This window comes from Phyllostomus hastatus, unplaced genomic scaffold (genome assembly GCF_019186645.2).
Source record: "Phyllostomus hastatus isolate PE091 unplaced genomic scaffold, TTU_PhHast_1.1 phas_contig_196, whole genome shotgun sequence".
NCBI lineage: Eukaryota > Metazoa > Chordata > Mammalia > Chiroptera > Phyllostomidae > Phyllostomus > Phyllostomus hastatus.
In genome coordinates, this window is record NW_025333709.1 from 28,881,332 (window position 1) to 28,901,578 (window position 20,247).

General features: G+C 35.5%; 1 protein-coding gene across 1 annotated transcript in view; it reads left to right on the top strand.

Annotated features, from left to right (window-relative positions):
• GABRB1 (gamma-aminobutyric acid type A receptor subunit beta1) overlaps positions 1-20,247 on the top strand; it is a 332,210-nt gene that overhangs the window by 117,354 nt on the left and 194,609 nt on the right. The window contains exon 4 of the mRNA XM_045834675.1: positions 12,546-12,766. Coding sequence (XP_045690631.1) covers positions 12,546-12,766 — 221 coding nt within the window. The remainder of the gene's footprint in view (positions 1-12,545; positions 12,767-20,247) is intronic.

Genomic DNA, 20,247 nt, shown 5'->3' on the forward strand with positions numbered 1-20,247 from the left:
TCTAGTAGCCACAATGTTGATGAGGACTCATTAATCTGTACTCCTGAGCTCTCCATTCTCTTATATCAGCTACAGTATTTATATGTCTACTTCAAGTACTTCAAACTACTATCCAAACCAAATCATCAACTTTTTCCTAAGTTTTGGTACTTTTCTAACACTTGCATTCCTTTCTGCATCACCCATAACTACAGCAACCAGTTTAAGTCTATTCTCTTTCCTTGCAATGTTTTATCTCTCTTTTCTCTTCATACAACTCCTCCTCCTCTGCCTCCATTCAGATTCATAGTATGTTTCACCTCTACTACAATTTCAAATTGTTTTTCAAATAGGCTGGCTGCCTGGTGATCTTCCCCACACTCTAGTCCATTCATTGATTCATTCAAAAAGTAGTTTCGGGGCACACGCTATACTGCAGGCCCTGTTCTCAGCACTGAAAAGTCACGAGATAGATACACCCTCATGGAGGTCACAGTCTAGTGCAGGAAATAGAAGAGCACCCAGCCAATTTCCCTGCATAGTGATGCAGGCTACAGTGATAAGGTGCTGTGGGAACATAGGAGGAAACTAACCCAGATGTTCTAACTTCTGACTAGGGAAAAAGTTATAATTCAGCTTTCAGTGTGAGGTCTGTACCAGGATAGGATAACCAGGCCAAGGGCAAAGAGAGGAAGAATGAGTGTTCTAGGCCAAGAATGCTTCATAGCAAGAGAAAACACCTTGTGTTTGAGAAACTGAGACAGGGTGACTGTATGACAGAGTAAGAATGGAACCAAATAAGAAGTGCAGCTACAGAGACAGGAACAGAGAAAGCACATTGTGTGCCTTTAGGGAATTCATATTTTTATCCTCATAACATTGAGGAGCCATTGGAAGTTGAACCATTGAGGAGCCATTGGAAACAGAAAAATAATCATAATGCAATTTAAAAAATTGAAATACCGCTTTACCTGCCACAAAAAAAATAAATGAATTGGGGAAAAATAAGGCTGAAAGCAGAAGGTCAATTAGGAGCCTATTGAAGGAAATCAGGTGAAAAATGATAAAGACCAACCTAGATTATAGCAACTGTAAGCAGAATAAAGAGATATTTTTATGACATAGTTAATGCCAGGTTTTACTGATTAATTTAATATGATAAGTAAAGAGGAGAAAAGAGTAAAAAAGATTCCTAGTTTCTGAATGGGGTGGATGATTGCATCATTCTCTGTGAATGGGAGTGGAAATGGAGAAGGAGATTTCAGGGTTGCGGTGGTCATGATTCTGCTCTGGACCATGGAGAGTTCCTTCTTCTAGCATCCCATCATCCTGGTGTTAGAGCATGGAAGGAGATTATGGTAGCCCCTGCCCTCAACCAGTTCATGCTTGCCCACTTCTCCTAGAGTGTTAGGCAAAACAAACTCCATCCAAATTAAGAGATTCTTAACCTGTAGGCACATGCCCAGTTTGCTTTTCATCTTACTGTCACTTAGAAAGAATTTCTAGCAAAGGAAATATTGTTGCTGCCACAACTAGTGATTAAGGAGGCTTTTACTTGGAAGTGGTAACATATTTTGAATGTGAAAGTCATTCTACCAACAGAAAATAATTCTCTTTCCTGTACTCCTCAAGGGTTATCATGAAGCAAAAATGTTGTCTTTCCCTCAGCTAACATCTGAAAAGTTGTCCAGGGCAGTGATGAACAATTGATTGTATTTGGCATCCCACAGAGTTGTGGGATGTGGCTCAGAGTTATGAGCTGTGGTTCATAGCTAAGAGCAGGACCATGGCCCTCATTGCCATTACCAGTTGATGAAGAGGAATTCATGTATAAAACATCAGAGAGTACTGAAAAGTCTACATTAGAACGGAATGTTAATGATTAATTAGCATCCATATAAAAGCAAGGCAGAAGTCGGTATTAAGCAAGAGAAAAAGGCCAGGTCCTAGGATGAAAACCTTTTTTTTTGCTTATAATACATGCTTAAACCATTGTTTGTTACGTGACACAGTACTAAGAACAAGGAATTTAAGACAAGGTTGGGTTTAAAACACACCTCTGACATTTTCCAGCAGAGTTGTTTTGGGCACCCCTAAACCTCAGAGTCTCACCGGTAAAAAGGGAATATTAATTTCACCTTCATGAAGTTGTTGTAAGGTTTAAATAATATATAGAAAATACCTAATAAAGTACTGGTCATATAATTTAATGTTCAATAATTGGCAGCTCTTGTTAAACTTGATAACTTAGCTAAAGAAAATAAAAATATATGTTATGCACTGCATTGTTCTTTACCACTGCATTAAGCTACTTTATTTTCCGTATTTATTCAATTATAACTTCATGTTTTTTTTAAAAACTATTAATACATTATTTCAATTCATCATTTCAGCAAATTTGTTGATAGTTTTCCTGCCTGTCACACACATATGGAGGTTGATTTTCAAACTAGTTGTCAGATTTGCTACAAAATCACAGAATTAGTGAATAATGAATCTTGAACTAGATTCCACCTCTCTGTTTTAGCCAAAGACTTGTTGATAACTCAGTTTGCTTTAGCATGGTGTTAGCATGGAGGTTTTATTCCTAGTTAGGTCCAGTCTGTACCCACATAGATATGCATGTTTAGTGTAGGGCCAAGGAGGACTGTGAAACTGTATAAGAGGGAAATTAAGTTCACCAGAATTATTAGCTTTAGAATTTATAAGCCATTTTTACACTGTCAAAGAAATTCCTAGAGTTTGTTTTTTTTCTCTTTCTCTCTCATTACATGGCATGTTGTTGCCAAGATCCTTCTCTCCAGCGAAGTCTGCCAAGTCACTTTTTAGCCAGATCCAATCAACGGCCAACAGAAGTCTGAGCAGATGCTCAATGAGTTTGAGCCCCTAGAGATAGTCAATATGGATATTTATGTGGTTTGCTGGTTCCGCAAACCTAACTTTAATCTTCATGCTTTCTCTAGGTTTGAATTTAGTTCAATGTTTAGAAAATAATGTAGCAAAGGAGCAGCCCATGATTTTATTTTTATTTACTTTAGCAAGTTATCTTATTAAGCTCCAGAGCATAGCATCATATGTAATGATGTGATAAACACCAGTGTCTGTAATCTAGCTATTGAAAGAGATTTATTGCAGCATTACTTATATTTATAACATTTTTAAAACAAATTTCAATGAACATGAGTAGAATTATGATTAATATCCATAGTATACATATAGTATCCTTGTAGTCATTAAGTGGAATGAACTATTTATCTCTACCTTTTGAATTGGAGGAATTTCTGTGCTGTGTTATTAAGGAAAGAAAAATTCACAGAAATGAATATAATGCTATTTTTTAAAGCAATGACAATTTCATCTATATTTATGCATTCCTAGATAATTGTATGAGTGTGAGCAAACATGCAAACTGTTGCCTCCAAATTACTAAGTGGCTAGTGAATGAAAATAAAATGAAGAATGACAGGTTGGTAAGCAATAACCAAATAAACACATACATAAATAAATAAATAACTGTTGAAAAAGGTAACGAATATTCATAATGAAAATAAGTAGCACATACAGAGTACTTACTTTTTCAGTATATAGAAAGGTAAGGTAGCCACCAAAATTTTCATAAGTGCACAGGATAAAGTTGACATTTGGGCATCATAATTTACTACTCATTCTATTCTGAGAGTTTCTTGGGGACTCCAAGAGATCATTACCCACAGTCCCTTTAGAATGATAATTTGATGCAAGTTCATCTTTCCCTTAGCACGTCTAAAAACAAGATTCCTGAGAGTGACCTAAGGATTTCTTCCTGGGGAGGTATATAAAAGCTCCAACATGTATAAGAAATATTTGATTACTGAGAGAGATATCACTGCATCCACTAACAATCTCCCCTTTTCCACCCTATTAATTTTAAGTTAAGAATTCCTAAGCTGTCATTAACCTCCAAGAAAACAGTTCCACACTTAAAAAGCTCTGCTATTTACTGCTCCATTTTAAATTCTATACACATCGCAAGATCACCAATCACAAGAGAAAAAGTACCTTCCTGGGCTAGAAAATGATGACAATTTTTTTTAAATTTCTTTTAAGTAGTGCATGTGTTGATAGAATCTTGCTTTATTTCTGATTCTCATATCCTGTCCCAGCTTAGCTCACTTTATAGCTTGTCATTCTCAAGTTTCCATGCATACCATATGCTGGTTACAATTCTAGTCATGTGTTCATAGTCTAGCTCAAGATGGTCAGACTAAACTAACACATTCTGAACATTTCCCTAGATCCTCCAAGTAGCTGGCTTTATTTTTGCATTTATTTAGATTTTGGGGAAAATGTAAACACTAATTTTTTATGTACCTCTGGAACTAAGGAACTTTGACAAATCTGGTATGTCTTATGTTATTTAAAATGTTGTTTAATTATGTTATTTAAAATTTCAGTAGAGTTTATGAATTATCATCATCAATCTAACAATTTATTGATAATTTTAAATATCAACTAACTTGCAAGTGAGCTTGAAATTTTCACTGAATACAGATCCATTTTTAAAGCTTTAGTATAAATAGGTTTATACTTCCAAAGTATTGGAACTATCAATGTAATTTCTATTAGATATAATTCAAAATATGTCTATCAACTTTTTGTCAAAAGTCACTATTAATTCATTTGTAAAAAGTAAGTTTGCTTTTTAAAAATATTTTATTTATTTATTTTTAGACAGAGTGGAAGGGAGGGAGAAAGAGAGGGAGAGAAACGTCAATGTGTGGTTGCTTCTCACACACCCCCTACTGGGGATCTGACCCACAACCCAGGGATGTGCCCTGACTGGGAATCGAACTGGCAACCCTTTGGTTCACAGGCCGGCACTCAATCTACTGAGCCACACTAGCTAAGGCCATTTGTAAAAAGTAAGTTTGCTTTTAATGACATGGGTTTTTACCATCTCCTAGAAATTTATCAATTTCCTGTATTAGTGGGAATTATAAACTCATTAATCCTGAGTGGTTAGAGAATGGAAATTTTGGATTATTAATTATTTTAGCTCACTGAAAGTTCCTATATATGTTATTTAAAGGTGTCCAGTTTGGGAGAATTTAAGAAGGTTTCCACTAACATGCTTAGTGCTAATATCAAATGCCCCCAAACATGCAACTCTACATAATTCACATTCGGCTAACATGTTTGAGCACCTGCTATCTACTCTGTGCTATGGTAGTGCCTAAAAATACAAATGTTTGCCCTTAGGGAGCTCAAAATCCAGTGGGACTGAGAAATGATTACAAAATAAGCACTACAATCAAAGTAGAAGAGTGTTTCAGAAACTCAAAAGATTGAATGACTAATCTTAGAATCAAATTTCCCAGGAGTTCTGTCCCCTTCTCACCTTGTCCCGTCTCCATGGTGAGCTATTCCATTTCCAGAGCTTCATCTATCACTGTGACTCACACAGCTGTGTTTCTCCCTGAGTCCTGTTCAGCCCATAAGGACCTACTTGGCACCTCTATGTGCAAAGGCCTCAGACATCCACAACACAAACCAGTTCAAACACATTAGTCATCCTCAGCTCCAAATTTTTAATTCTTATTGTTACGTATCTACTCACTTAGGTCAGAAACCAGGTGGTCATCCTTGATGCTCCCTTCTAACCTCCCAACAAAAACGTCTCCAAATTCTGCCCTATATATTTCACACATTTTCCCTTCTTCTTCACCTCTCTTTCAGTGCCATGTTAAGCCAACTCTGGCTCATTTTTCTATTATGTAGGTTAATGCCAGAGCTTGCTAAACTGATATTCTCCTACTCAGTCTTGAGTAGGCAGCTCCCAGTAAAGAAAAGTGGAACCACTCTGATTTGTGTATGTGAATCAGACAGACTTCCATGCAGGGATCTGGCTGCACAGGTGATGGAAGAACTAAGAAGCCTGCAGAGGACAGCAGTGCTGCTTGGAAACATGCAGGGCTGAGTCTCACCCGCTGGCCTACGAGGTGCTTGAGGTAGACAGAGGAAGTGTATTACTCAAATTTTTCCCCTCAGTATCTGATATAATACAATTCTTTCAACACAGAATTGGGTAAAAAGTAGATTAATAATAACTAATATAATATAATAATTAATAAATAAATAATAATACAAGAATAAACTCGTGTTTTACACACTTATATCTGTAAACCTATTTTTGTCCATCCCTGTATAGTAAACAATCATTACATATTACAAAATGAATTAATCACTCTAATAATCTGATCTTTCTTACTCAGATGTTTCTAGGAAACTATTCCTGTGTCAGGCCCAATATTTCAATATATTTTACCATAGAAACAATTCCATTTGAGAATCTGATTAGGTTCTAGAATATAAGACACATAAACTCTTACTGAATGAAATAAAAATTTTACCATATCTATTTTAAGAAATTGGATTCATTGTATAGAAAAATGAATTTATATTTTTAAAGAAAGTAAATATTTACAGCTTCTTAAGTAGATATAAAATTATAAATGCTGAACTTCTTATATATGGTATAGTCTCAGCTTCACCTAGTGAGACTTTCTTTTAAGTTCATTACTTCAGAATACAAGTGAATAATTCAGGTGTCATGTCAATGTTATATGTGTTTCATTTATTACAACGGGCCCAGATGATTTCCTTAGGTGACTCTCATTTTATATAGGACAATAACTATCAATGTTTTTGCTTGCCAACAAGTTGATTAATTATAAAACTGTTTGGAACACAACACGACATTGACAAAAAATCTGACTACACAGATGGATGAACCAAGTAAGGTTATTTAGAATGAGACAAAGGTAAAAAGGATTACGTCCTCTGAGGCAGAGCACAAGGCTACACTGGGTGAAAAAAAAATCAAAATAACTAAGAACCTGGGCTTTGGCAACAATAAGAATGCCTATATTTTAAAGCTATAACAAAACATGGCTAAGGAGTAAGCACAACAAACAAATATAATACGAACAGTTAACATAATACTAGATGATGCTAAAATAAAAGCTCAGAAATTAACAACAAATCTAAAGATACAATGATGAATTTCTGTTGTAGATATACATAATGATGATACTGATATTCAACTAGAGGTTGAATACTGTTTTAAACTAGAGGTTTTCATTAGAAACAGATGTGTGGTTCATTTCAATTACAACTTATATTGCCTTATTTGTCAGGCCATTCTTTATTATTCTTGTTTTCATGAGGTGCAACTTGTGTGGATTTTTTTTTCTCTCCTGGGAGGCATTACTTGTTGCCAGCACATACATTTAATCTTCAGGTTACTTTTCTTGGTAATTGCCATTGTGTTTGATAGGGAATTGTCTCTACAGGAGTAAATGTTTTCTTTCTGTTTCCTTGCTCTCTTGGTTAATAAAACTAACATGTCTTCCCAAGCCTTTTTTAGCCAGTTATTTAATATCTCTGGATCTCAGATTTCTCATAACACCTCTTTTTTTAAAATCAGAAAATGGGCAAGATGATTGCTTTTCCTGGATTTCCTTAACACGTATAATTATTGCTTAATGAGATTCTGTTATGGAGGTCGATCAGCATCATTACTATGGCTCTTTCTGATTAGAGGAAACAAAGATGGAATCAGCTTAGCACAAAGAAAGTGGAGTTTATCATAATGAGACAAGAGGGCTCATAAGAGGTTGAAGTATTGAACATGTCCAGACCTCACAAGAAATAGAAATAGGAAGTAGAAAGTCTTTATGAACTTGGTTGTTCATTCTATACCATGCCAGACTCTTCCTCATATGACTATTTTCTGCACCTTTATTTTTTTCTTTCTTCCTCTATACACTGGCTTCTTTTTTTCATAACCTCACAATAGCAGTGCAGCCCAAGTAAATATCATGACCTTTGTATTTGGTCCTACATCTCTGGTCTCAGACCCTTTATCCAATAGAAAATTTCTGAGAGAGGACTCTGATTGGTCCACCTCATCTTTTTTTGTTTTTGTTTTTTGAGCCAGATACAAGCTTATTGCCTGCCTCTGAATCAGATGCTCATAAATCAGACATCTACTCTCCTTTGTCAAAATGGGATAGGGCAGCATTATTGATGTAGAACGTGGCCTTCGTCAATCAGCAGGGGCTGCAGGCAGGGCAGTTGCCATCACAGAAGTGATTGTTGAAGTGGTAGGCAATGATGCACAGCTTTACTACATTCAGCCTTTGGGAAAAGCAGCCTTAGCTTTGGAAACAGCAGATCTCAAGGTCAAGTAAGCTGGCATAAATATATCTCAGTAAAGAGGGATTTGTATTTGGGACCCCATATAATATATATTCAAATTGATGAAAACTAAAATACAAATGTATGCAAGAGCCCTGGTTCTTTCTATATGTATATAAACTTTTTTTTTCAAGAACAATTTAAAAAAGAAGGATTGCTCATATGATCCTTCTGAGTGGATGCAATATTACAAGATGTTAACACAATATTTTGTCTGTTCATGAACAAATTAGTCTGAAATGGGCTGATCAAGGAGGTAGCTAATAAGAGACTCTCACTTTTCCAGCTGACACAAGGTCTTCTTAGAGCTCATTCTGGTAAAACACACACCTCAATATATTTGCCTAAAACACATAACTCTTTATCCCTACTCTGATGCTAAAAGTAATGGATTTTTATCAAATGATTTTTATGGTACAGAAGCAAATTATAAATGATCTAATGCCCCATTCATAAAGGTTTGGGGAATATATTAAAATCTTGGGGTAGACATATTAATCTACATATGTTTTATGATGAAAATGATAAAAATATTTTGAAAATTTTTACTGATACTAAAAAGAAAAATATTTTTATCTACAACAGGGTTTCTTAACCTTGACACTACTGACATTTTGAACTATTGATTCTGTGCTGCGGGGGCTGTACCGTGCAGTGCATTATGTCCGGGGCATCCCTGGCCTCTTCCCACAGATGCTGGTGGAACGCAGTGTAACTCCCGGCTGCAACAACCAGACTGTCTCCAGACACTGCTGAACGTCCTCTGGGGGGCAAAGATCACCCTGAGCTTAAAACTACTACGTAAAATAGATGTTATCTTTACTCTTCAAAAGACTCGCTTTTATTTATTACATATATTGTCTTATTTCTTTACACATTTTTAGATTTTAAAAGTATGTCCTTTTGGAGCTCAATTGAGCACTCCAATTTGCTATCGTCTATCTTGCTTTTCCTCAATGAATTAAATTTTCTCATGCCTGAATTAGCCTGACCAATTTCATTAACAACCTCACACCCATTAATCCCATTCATTTGCCTCAGTGTCAAAGAATCCCCTAAGGCCCATAGTATCTAAATATGTAACACTTCCTCTCAAAGAGTAGCTTGAGAACTTGAGAAAGCTGGTTGGACGCTTGGAAATATACCTGGAAGAAAAATGATTTTAGCCTGTTTGGCTGAAGTATTAATGCCTCTGATTTCTTTCTGAAAAATTGTTTATTCTTCCTGGAGCGCTTGCACTCTGGACTAATGAAGAATCAGTTGAAAATCTGTTGCATGAAAGGAGAAAAATACAGCAATTTTAAGCCTTTCATTTTTATCCAAAAATAGGATACACCAAAATGATGTCATAAGTTTTATTATATTCAAATATCACTGTCCATATTTATATTAAGGTTTAGAGAGAAAGAATAATCCACTTAAGGTACAGCAAGTTGTCTCTCAGACTCATAAATTCTATCATAGGGACTTTGCCCATCTCACCAGGTTCTAAGAACAATTGTGATAGCAGGTATGAAAGGCTATAAACACCACAGAACACAGAGCACTCTCAAAGAGAAAAAGATTATTATCATGCATGTGATATAATGTACATAGTACAAAAAGGAAAAATTTCTATGTTTTAGGTCTTTCCATAATGTGCACCATTATCACCAAAATTATCATTAACTTCAAAAGTTTTTATTAAGGTTTTGAATTATATATGTCTATATTTCCACTTGTCATGAAACCAGGTCAGGTTCTAGATGAGAATAATAACCCTAGACATGCGTAAGAAGAGGTCTGCAGGGTACTTACCTCTCATCTCCCACTTCCAAATGCAACATATGAGCATACATAAATCTTCACTGAATTACTTCTTATTGGAAATAGGGTAAGTTATTGCTTTAATTTAGAACCATGATGTGACTTTTAGTCAATATTTATTGAAAACAGGGTGAGCTCTGTAGAGCAAAGTTCTTACTGCATGTGCGTAGTTCTCTCTCCACAGAAAACAAAACATTTTCCAGAAAGAGAAAGGACAAATCTACACACACCTGCAGAGGAGCCCCCCGCACACTTAACTCTCCACAGAGGTGACTCATGCCTGCATTATTCTCTCCTTTTCACTCTCCATTGTTTACTTACCATAAACTCATACTTTAATTATAGCATATATGATTAGACTTTTATTTTGTCATTATAGTCCTTTATACTTTACAGTAATGAGTCTTTGTCCATTACACACTAAAATGGTATTGTGGAGAAGGTAAAGTGAGAGTTTTACGTTGTGGTCTCATTGTGAGGAAACACTCTTGTAGCACTAGTGAGATACTGGAAGCTTCTGAGTATGGAAACACATATTCCATGGCTGATTGTGCTGATCCCCTTGCCAAAATTTACAATAACATGTCTTTGGCTACTTATTAATTTTCTTACACCGACTGAATTGCAAACAAGATCCCAGCACCAAAGCTTACAACTGATTGCAGACAATTGCTTGTTTTTGTGGTCAAAGGGGTCCTTCTGCATATAAGTTCTTTCATAAACAGCTCTTTAAAAATTGAAATGCTGATGAAAATGAATCTGTACATTCCAAGTAATTTGTAAGTATGATCCAAATCTTTAAATAGCAATGATCAATTGTGAAGATAACATATTTGTTTAGCATATTACTCTTTCTAAGTACCTTCATTATAATTTTCCCAAGTAATGCTCACAATAAGGCAGCAAACACTATTATTTTTATTTTTTAAATGAGGCCCTTGAGACACAAAGGATTAAGTTAGTTGCTCATGGTTACACAGGTCTACATGTGGCAGATCTTAGAGTCAGGGTATTTCAGAATCCAAGGTCTAGAACTGTTCTAATTCATTTCCTTCTGAAAAGGAAGCTCTTGAAGAGGATACAAATAAGAATGATAGCAATTGAAAAGAGACTTGTGTATAAGCCTGTGGGTTCCATTCTTTTGGAATTAAAGGTCAAGTTGAAGGATATTGCATGATTAGACTTTTAAAAAGAATATTGCATGATTAATAGCAAATAGCAAATGTCCTTGTCAAACAAGAAAGAATGGCTTTGAATTTTTGCAAGATGGTGTCTGACTAAACAGTATAAGCATTCTTAAATAGAATGGTTGAAGAACAATGGAACTCACTATCCAGAATAAGTATTGTGTTATCTTACAGGATTTTTTCAGAAATACATAGATATCCATGTAGGGATCTAGCTAACGTACAGTTTGCCCACATGTAAGGCATGATGTGAGTCAGTGATTCTCAACTAGTGTATATAGAATACCTTCCACTCTGTACAACTATGGCAGTACACTTTGTATTGGAGTTATGTGGTGTTTTCTGAACTGCTACTATTCATAGAGCCACTATTAACATATAAATGCCATTTAAAAGAAAAAGTGTACCTTCTGTTTTTGTTATAATGGAACCCACATCTTAAAGACTTTATGATTTCATTGCTACCATTGGTTTCTTTAAAAACAGACAACCACTAAAGATCGAAGATATTCATTCCTCTCCTGTAAGTTGGATCCATTTATTCCGCTCACATTTTTCTGTCTCTCACTGCCAGGGGAAACCTGGGAAGAAAGAAAAGAGCAAAGGGACATCTTTAGTGTGACTTGATAGGAGGTGAGGAAATGAACTTAAGTGCAAACCCAGGTCTGACCTCAGACACATTCCTGAAACAAAGGAGAATGAGGATAAGAAAACAGATGAGCAGTTCCACCACTGGTGTTGTTCTCAGGCCAAATGAACATCTCCATCCAAATGTGCTTTATAAACTACCTTCTAGGACTGTTAGACAAGTTGACATTTGCTAGAAAGAGTCAAATAATGGTACTGGTAACACTTATAAGACAAAAATCAGTATTTACTCAAAAGGCATTTAGAGTTTACAAACACCCTCTCCTTTTCAGTGAATAAATTTTACTTATTATTTAGCAAGCATTCTCCTCCAAAATATGGAGTACTGCAAATATAAAATCCAGAGGTCTATTTTTGTAAGCATGGATTTCTGGGTATAATTTTCCTTTATGACCTTCTCTTGACATCATCACCTTAACTTCAAACATTAAAATTCCATTAAATGTGTTTGCGTTTTATTGATGGAAATGGTTGTGCATGTATTTAATTATTGGTCTAGTACTTCTAACTTACTGATCGCCTTATACTCACAGGTACACATTTTAACAAATTCAAATGTAACCTCTTAGGGGACAGCAGGACCTTGAGTCTCTGGTCATCAATAATACTACAAGTTATCATGTTCTTAACAAAAGCTGTGAGATGATGATAGCAAAATTCTCTTTTTTGGTTTCCTTTATTTCACAGGATTATACACTCACCATGTATTTCCAGCAGTCTTGGAAAGACAAAAGGCTTTCTTATTCTGGAATCCCACTGAACCTCACGCTAGACAACAGGGTAGCTGACCAACTCTGGGTGCCTGATACCTACTTCCTGAATGACAAGAAATCCTTCGTGCATGGGGTGACAGTGAAAAACCGAATGATCCGGCTGCATCCTGATGGGACAGTTCTCTACGGGCTCCGGTAAGGTGCTTCGTGTTGCGTGTTTTACTGTTGTTGTCAGGATTTATAGTTGTGCTTTTGGAAATGGGCAGGGGGAGAGAATCAAGGAAGAGAATATATAGAAGCCTTTATCTGTACAATGGAATTATATTAAAGACCATAAAAATCTCTCTTGGAACCATTTGAGCTAAATCTAGGCAACTTGGTGCATCGAAGGTAAGTGAATTATTTATTCTGAACTTTAAATAATAAGCAGTAACAAGAAAATGTCATTGCCAGACAGATTTCACATCTAGATTCCTGTATAAGTTATATATATATTGAACCAATTGCTTCATTATCTCAGTCACCCGTCCTGAAGTGAAATAGGTTCTAGGTATTCAGTGTGACTGCTTAATTATGAAAAGGAATGGGAAAATAATATATTAAAGAAGTAGGATGATATTTGTGGTGACTTTGAAAAGATTTACAGTGTTTTAATCCCCTTAAATCTCTGTTTTAGCTTCTATATTTAGGTATATGATTCATATTGAATTGACTTTTTTTGTTTCCTATGAGGTAGGGGTTGAGGTTCCATTTTCCACGTGGCTATGCAGTTATTCCAGCATCACTTATTGAAAGGACTTTTCTTTTCCCATTGGATTGTTTTGGTGTCTTTTATTGAATAAGTAGGAGTGTATTTATAGGCTCTATTCTCTTCCATTGTTTTATTTGTCCATCCTTAGACAGTATCAAAACACTTAAATTGCCATAACTGTATGTTCAGTCATGAAGCCAAGGCCCCCAACTTTTTTACTTACTGTTTAAGATTGCTTTTGATATTCTAGGTCTTTTGCCTTTCCCTACTGAAAAGACTGCTGGGATTATAATGGAGGTTGCATTGAATCTGTAGGTCAGTTTGGGGAGAACTGACATCTTAAAATTATAAAGTCTTCTAATCCATGAACATATCAACATATAGTTAGATTACCTTTAATTTATATCAGCAATGTTTTGCCCCAGAGTGAGTTTTGTTCTACTTCTTTATATTTTTAAGAATGAAGTATTAAAGAGGTATTGTAGACTTACAGAGGTCTATTATGAACCCTCATATAGTTAAGGGTTTTTAGGATATAATTTTAGGTTAAAATTCAAATTAGCTTCCAATTTTATGAAATATCTGAATTGTGACATATTACTGTAGGATATGTAGAATAGTAGGCCTTTAATTTTTGTCACCTTTTACAGGAATACATCCACAAACCCATACTGCCTCCCAATTTCCTATTTTAGAGTTTTCATCAGCCTCTTAAAATCCTTCCTTACACCAATAACCCCAAGGCAAAACTCCAGTGAAGGACCAAAATCCTACAATTAATGTCTGTATTTTCATCAATATCCCAAACATTATGCAAGTGGAAAAAATATCTGTGATAAAAGTTCTGAACTTAACCTAGAAGTTAATATCATTGCTGCTCACTCTTTTCAGACTTTGCTCCCTTTTATTTAATTGTTCAGTCTTCCCTCTCGGTTGGCTCCTTCCCCTCAATTTCCCTTCATGCACCAGCCCTTTGGTTTCTTCTACTTCACCATCCACTCACTCCTCAATCTCCAAAACCAGAGTAGCTCTCATCCACGTGACCTTCCTAAAACAGCTCTTTCAAAAATTACATACATAATTGCTGATTTTCAATTTATACTCTTGACTTCTCTGAATAATTTAACAGTGATGATTAACCTTGACTGCCAAATTTCCAAGATTCAACACAATTGTTTCATTATCCTCGTTCTTCTGTCTTTTTGCTATTCAATCAATGGTTTGTCTTTTGCTTCTAATTGTGGCCAACTTATTGAATTTAACAGCTGAAATATCTAAAATACCAAAATCATTGAGTACAAAAGAATATTTGTAATTGCTTATTGAGACTCTGTATCAGGATGCCCTGCCAGTTCCTCCTGACATGACCCCTATTTCGTATTATCTGTTTTTCCTAAAACCAAGTCCTATGCCTTTCCTAGCTGCTAACAAATCATCATCATCCCAGTCAATAGGCATTAATGCAGCATCTTTGACTTTATCTCTCTTTTATCCCTTGTCCAATCTGTTGCTTCTACTCTATCTCAACCATCTTTATTTCCAAACCATTCTCATCACCTAAATAAATTAATAATCTCACTATATGTCACTTCCTGGCCAATTTCCTGTCTCAGTTTTTCCCCTTTTCATCACTGCTATCTTATTCATTCTACAGTGCATGTCAGATCATATTGCTCCTGCACTAAAAAAAAGTTCTTCACAGTCCCCACAAAAAGTATGTTTTCAGTCTTCTGTATGGAACCTAAGAACTTCTATGAATAACCAAAATGTCTTTCCCAACTTATGGCCCATTACCATCTTCTACAAAATCTAAACCTTTAAAAACAACTTACTATTTGTTTAAAGATCTCCAGAACATTTCAAATTTAAGTATGTCCCAAATATTACATGTATCATATCTATACTAAAAAAATACTTGCTATTTATTGAAATCCAAATTTAATTAAGCATGTTGTATTTTATCTAGCAACAGCATGTTCCTACTGAAATGCCCTCCCTTCTCTATTCCCAAAGACTTTTCCCCACTTCACTGCTTTCTCCTATCTTACTATTTTTTTAAATCCTTTCACAAATTCCTTTTTCTCCAGGAGGATTGTTACAATCTTCCTGACCAGATAAAAACCTTCTCTTTTTTGATATCTTACTTCACTTTCACCTCATAAAGGCCCAGGAGATTTGTTTGTAACTCTCAGGATATTCTTTCTGTATCTTAGAGTTATTTTTCTGTGATGCAAAAAAGATTGTATATTTGTTGAAAATGTAAACTCTATTTCCATAGCCTTTTGTATCTCCTCTCTTAAACCGAATAAATGTTTGAAAAGTTGAAATGAAAATTTGTAGGATGTGGTCATCTGACCCAAGATAGTTGTCAGCTGCAACATTTCCTGTATCTAAATGATGGTTTTTAACCAAAGAGCAATCATCACAATAAATGACTAGATGTATTCTGCCTCTTGTCCAAACACGTTCCAGCTGGCTGCACACTGGTTCTCTCCAAGGCCTAGCCTTGTGGGTGCTGAAGCATGATGCTTTCACCTTTCCCTGAAAATGGCAGGCATGGGATGACTTAATTCTGGAAGACAATTAGTGGCAAATTTAACCTTCTTCAGCTGCCCTTTCTTTTGCATTTTCCTCCTAACTCTTGCTTTAGTTTTCCTTTCAACGTTTCCTAATGCTTCTTTCCTGCATCTCCTACTAAAGGAAAGCTCAGGGCTGGTTGGTTTTGAGGGTTCATGAGAATGGGAAGTGAAATTCATAGTGAAAACTCTTCAGCCAAATACTGGCTCACATTGACACTCAGTAAGTGTGTTGTAGAGCATGTATGTGGACTTGTGTGCACACACAGTATGCATATGCAGAGTAAGATGTACATATCACATCATTTTAACTAATACTGATTGCGATTGTATCATACAATTTAACCAATACCCTAGTATATAATAATTGAAATGACATAACGCATCAGTCACTATGCTAAATGCTCTACCTATATATTTAATCACTAACACAACACTATGAACTGTGTACGATTATTATGCTACTTTTACGTAGCATAATACTACAGATAACCAATACTAGCAGATCTACAGTAACACTACCTTTCTCATAGTTTATTGCCTTTTAAAAGCAGGTCCAAACTGATATACACATTATAATTGTCTGATGAATTACCTTAAATTTTTTATACTCTAAATATTTTCTATTCTTTCATTTCACCTGGTAATTTTTTTAATCATGTTATTTTTTATGATTACATCTTGTCATTGCAAATGTGTTCTTCTGTTTCCCCTATTTGAGGCTTGGCCAGATTTATATCAGTCATTGCGTTGTGTTTTGGCAAGACCGTTGTGTAAGGCACCTATTGTGTACTTCTGTCAAGAAACACAAATGCTTGGCTATGTCTTTTTTTGTGATCTGAAAATCGATGAGCAGATTTAGGCATTGACAATCTGATATGTCTGCTGTAATAACCCCATTCATTTACACGGAATTGTAGTAGTTTTCTAGGGCTGCAGTAACAAAGTATCACAAAATGGGTGGTGTGAGCAGCAGTTTATTGTCTCAGTTCTGAAGTCTGCACTGTTGGTCCCTTTGGAAGGCTGTGTGCGAAGAGCCATTTCAGACCTGTCTCCTTGGCATGTATTTAACTTCTCCTGATGTCTCTTCACATCTCCCTCCTCTGTGTATCTCTGTGTTCCCTTTTGATGAAGACACCAGTCATATCGGATATGGGTCTACACTAATGGTCTCATTTTAACTTGATGACAACTGTAAAGACCATATTTCTAAATATAACAAATAAGGACACATTCTAAGGTACTGGAGGTTAAGACTTTTTTTAATACATGAATTTAGAGGGACACAATTCAACCATAGCAGCAGCAATTTTAGCAGCCATTAATAATCTTTGCCTAAGTCTCTTTAGAGTTTGCAAAATTATGATATTCTATTATTCTTCCTTTATTTATTAACCAAATTATTCTCTAAAGAGCTCTCCCTCATCAACTATATGGTAATGCTGAGATAAAGTTGGTACAGTGAAGGGAGATCAGTATTTGGCTCCTTTTATTTAGCTATTTTCAAAATAAGACTGTTTCCCAACAAACCCCCAAATGTGACCCCTGATGTCTGGCATTTTGTTGTTCGTTTACCGTTATGAAGTCACATGCTATAACCAGTATGTCTGTTTCCATCCACTGTAGCTATTGTTATCAGTGACACTCATTTTGTCTTGTCTTTGGCCCGTGGTTGGCCTCTTTACATTGGCTCCTGAGCTCTTTAAACATGGCATCAGTAGTTGTTGATAGTTTCCTTGTCTTCTGGTGTACCAACGTGCACATTCTTTGTCCAGGAAGTGAAGAAAATGCATCATGAGTTCACACTGATGTGTCTAATTCAAGTTCAGAATGATAGGTCTTTTATTCAACTTCTTTGACATAATATTTTGTTTATTTTCCATTGAAAATGTTGATTTTTAATGTATTAACATGCCTCTTTACTTTATTCTAGTAAATAAATATATATGTGTATATATATAGTCAGTATTATAGACACTACTGACAATATAATATTGTCAATATTATTGACAATAGCTTTATAATATATATTATATATTATATTGAAAATAGCTTTTTAAAATAATACCAACATTATTGTTACTAATTATGTGATTACCAAAAAGAGGTTAAGATTCCCTTGCAGTACTTTTTGTCTTTAGGATATATCACATTATAGACAGTGAGTAGAATTACTGTGCTTTAAACTGTACTTTAAGTTTCAGTTTAAGAATATGTCCTTACTGCATGGTTAAGCTACTACTTTACTTCATTTTTCTTTTGGTTTGGATTTTAAAAACTTAATTTAACTTAATTTCATAATTATTTAAACACTTGCATGGTTCTAAAGTTAAACTATAAAACAATCCCTACCTCCTTTGCTCTTCCAACCACCTCACATTCCCTTCCTCCCCCAAAGGTAAGCGTTTTCATTTGTTTTGAGATTTTCCTTCTATTTTAACAGACATGTATGTATATTCCCACCTTTGCTAAAAGATAGCATTGTACACCTACTAGTCTTTACCTTGTAAAGTGATTTTGCAAGCCACCAAAAGTGTTAAAAGCAGACTTTTAACCAAAATTTTCTAAATTTCAGTTTACACCCTTAGTACTTGCACAGAGCAGCTTATACTGTCCTGTGTAAGAGAGTATGTCCTGTGTAAGAATTTCTTTCCCTGCAGTTCACTTCTAGGAAGACAGTTCATTGTTTTTGTATGATGCTTTCACTGTACACTGTTAAAGTGGAAATATTAATAATTACATTGGGTGAACAGCATAAATAAGAATAGCTCTGCCAAATGTGTGAGTTCTTAAAAATGTACACAACTTTGTCAGGTTCTCTAGAACATGCTCATGACTCCAAATTCCAAAGAGAATCTTCTAAGCTTCTGGCTTCAGAAATGCATCTAATGTTCACCAGAAACCTGTGGCCTGACGGGGACAAGAAGCTCCTATTGTATTTGCTTACTGAGCTTTACTCTGAATCGATTTTTTTGACATTCTTGGCAGTGCCTGACTATGGCTTGTACATGAGAATAAAATCAATAGCTACACTTACTGAATATAAAAGAGAGAGTTTTCCACTACTCCTTGGAGGATCATCTCTTTCTATCTTGGTTTATGTGATAAAGCAAAGACAAAAGTAAAGACAATCATCTTGATAATACAGATCCTCCCCCCAAACAAAGGCCACAATGATTTATTTTAAAAGCAGTCTTGAGCACCCTAAATGTTTTATATTAGCTCTCTACATTGATTGCACACCCTAAAAATCATTTCTGTCTCCTGACAGACTTTTCGTGTATAGAGGCAGTTATTATATTCAGGAGTCCTGGTCAGGTTGCTCAGGGGTTGCTGTGAAATACGTTGGGCCACAAAATGTTACTGATTGCAAAGAATAGAGATGCAGGCCAGTGCAGCATGCAAGCAGGGAGGCTGGCTGATGTTGGTAAATGCCTCCTGTTAAGAGAAAGAAACTTCTGACTTCAAATAGAAGAGAGGAAGAAGACAGGCCACACACGCAGAATGGGTAGTTCATTTATTAACAAGAACGCCTAGAGACCCCTTCACAATTCCCCCACCGAAGAGCACGGTGTTGTTGTTCCTTTCACACAGCAGCGCCTTATATTCTACACTTTCATCAGTGGAGCATAGGAAGAGCTGTTTAAAATGTCCTTCAATGAAAGGACTCTATTTTTGCCTCTCAAAGTTATTATTTTTAATGTTTTTTCTTTATCTACATATGAAAAGGTTTATGATAAAATGATGTTTGTTAGGGTCTCCTTTTAGGTAAATTTGGTATTGTGATTAATTCAAATACTAAATGAGCGATTGATATAATTATGCAGTTACTATAGCTGTTGTGTGGTCATGCGATCTATGGATGTGTCACTGTGATTGAATTCAATAAAAAACAGCAATCATAATTTACCTGAAAAACAGCCACAGCTCCTTAAATTCTTAACCTTAATGAGTCTCTGTGGAATAACACCAATGTGAACTCTCGAGATGGAACTCTTGAGATGGAAGAAAATAAGATACAAAATGAAAGAAGGCAGAAGGAAGGAAGGAAGGTAGGAAGGGAGGGAGGGAGGGAGGAAGATAAAAGGGAAAAGAAAGCAATGAAAGAAAGGAAAACCAAATATCTTAGATAATGTATTATGAATCTTAGATTCTACTTATAGCATTACAAACAACACGCACTTCCAAGAAGATATATTGGGTTTTTACAACCATCTGTGATTTTTTTTTTTTTTAGTAACCTTCTCCAGGATCCTCAATTTATTCCATTAAACCATCATTTTCAACTTTGGCATTTTAATATCGCTTCCATGATTTTTGCCACAACTGTATATTTTCTAAAAATATTG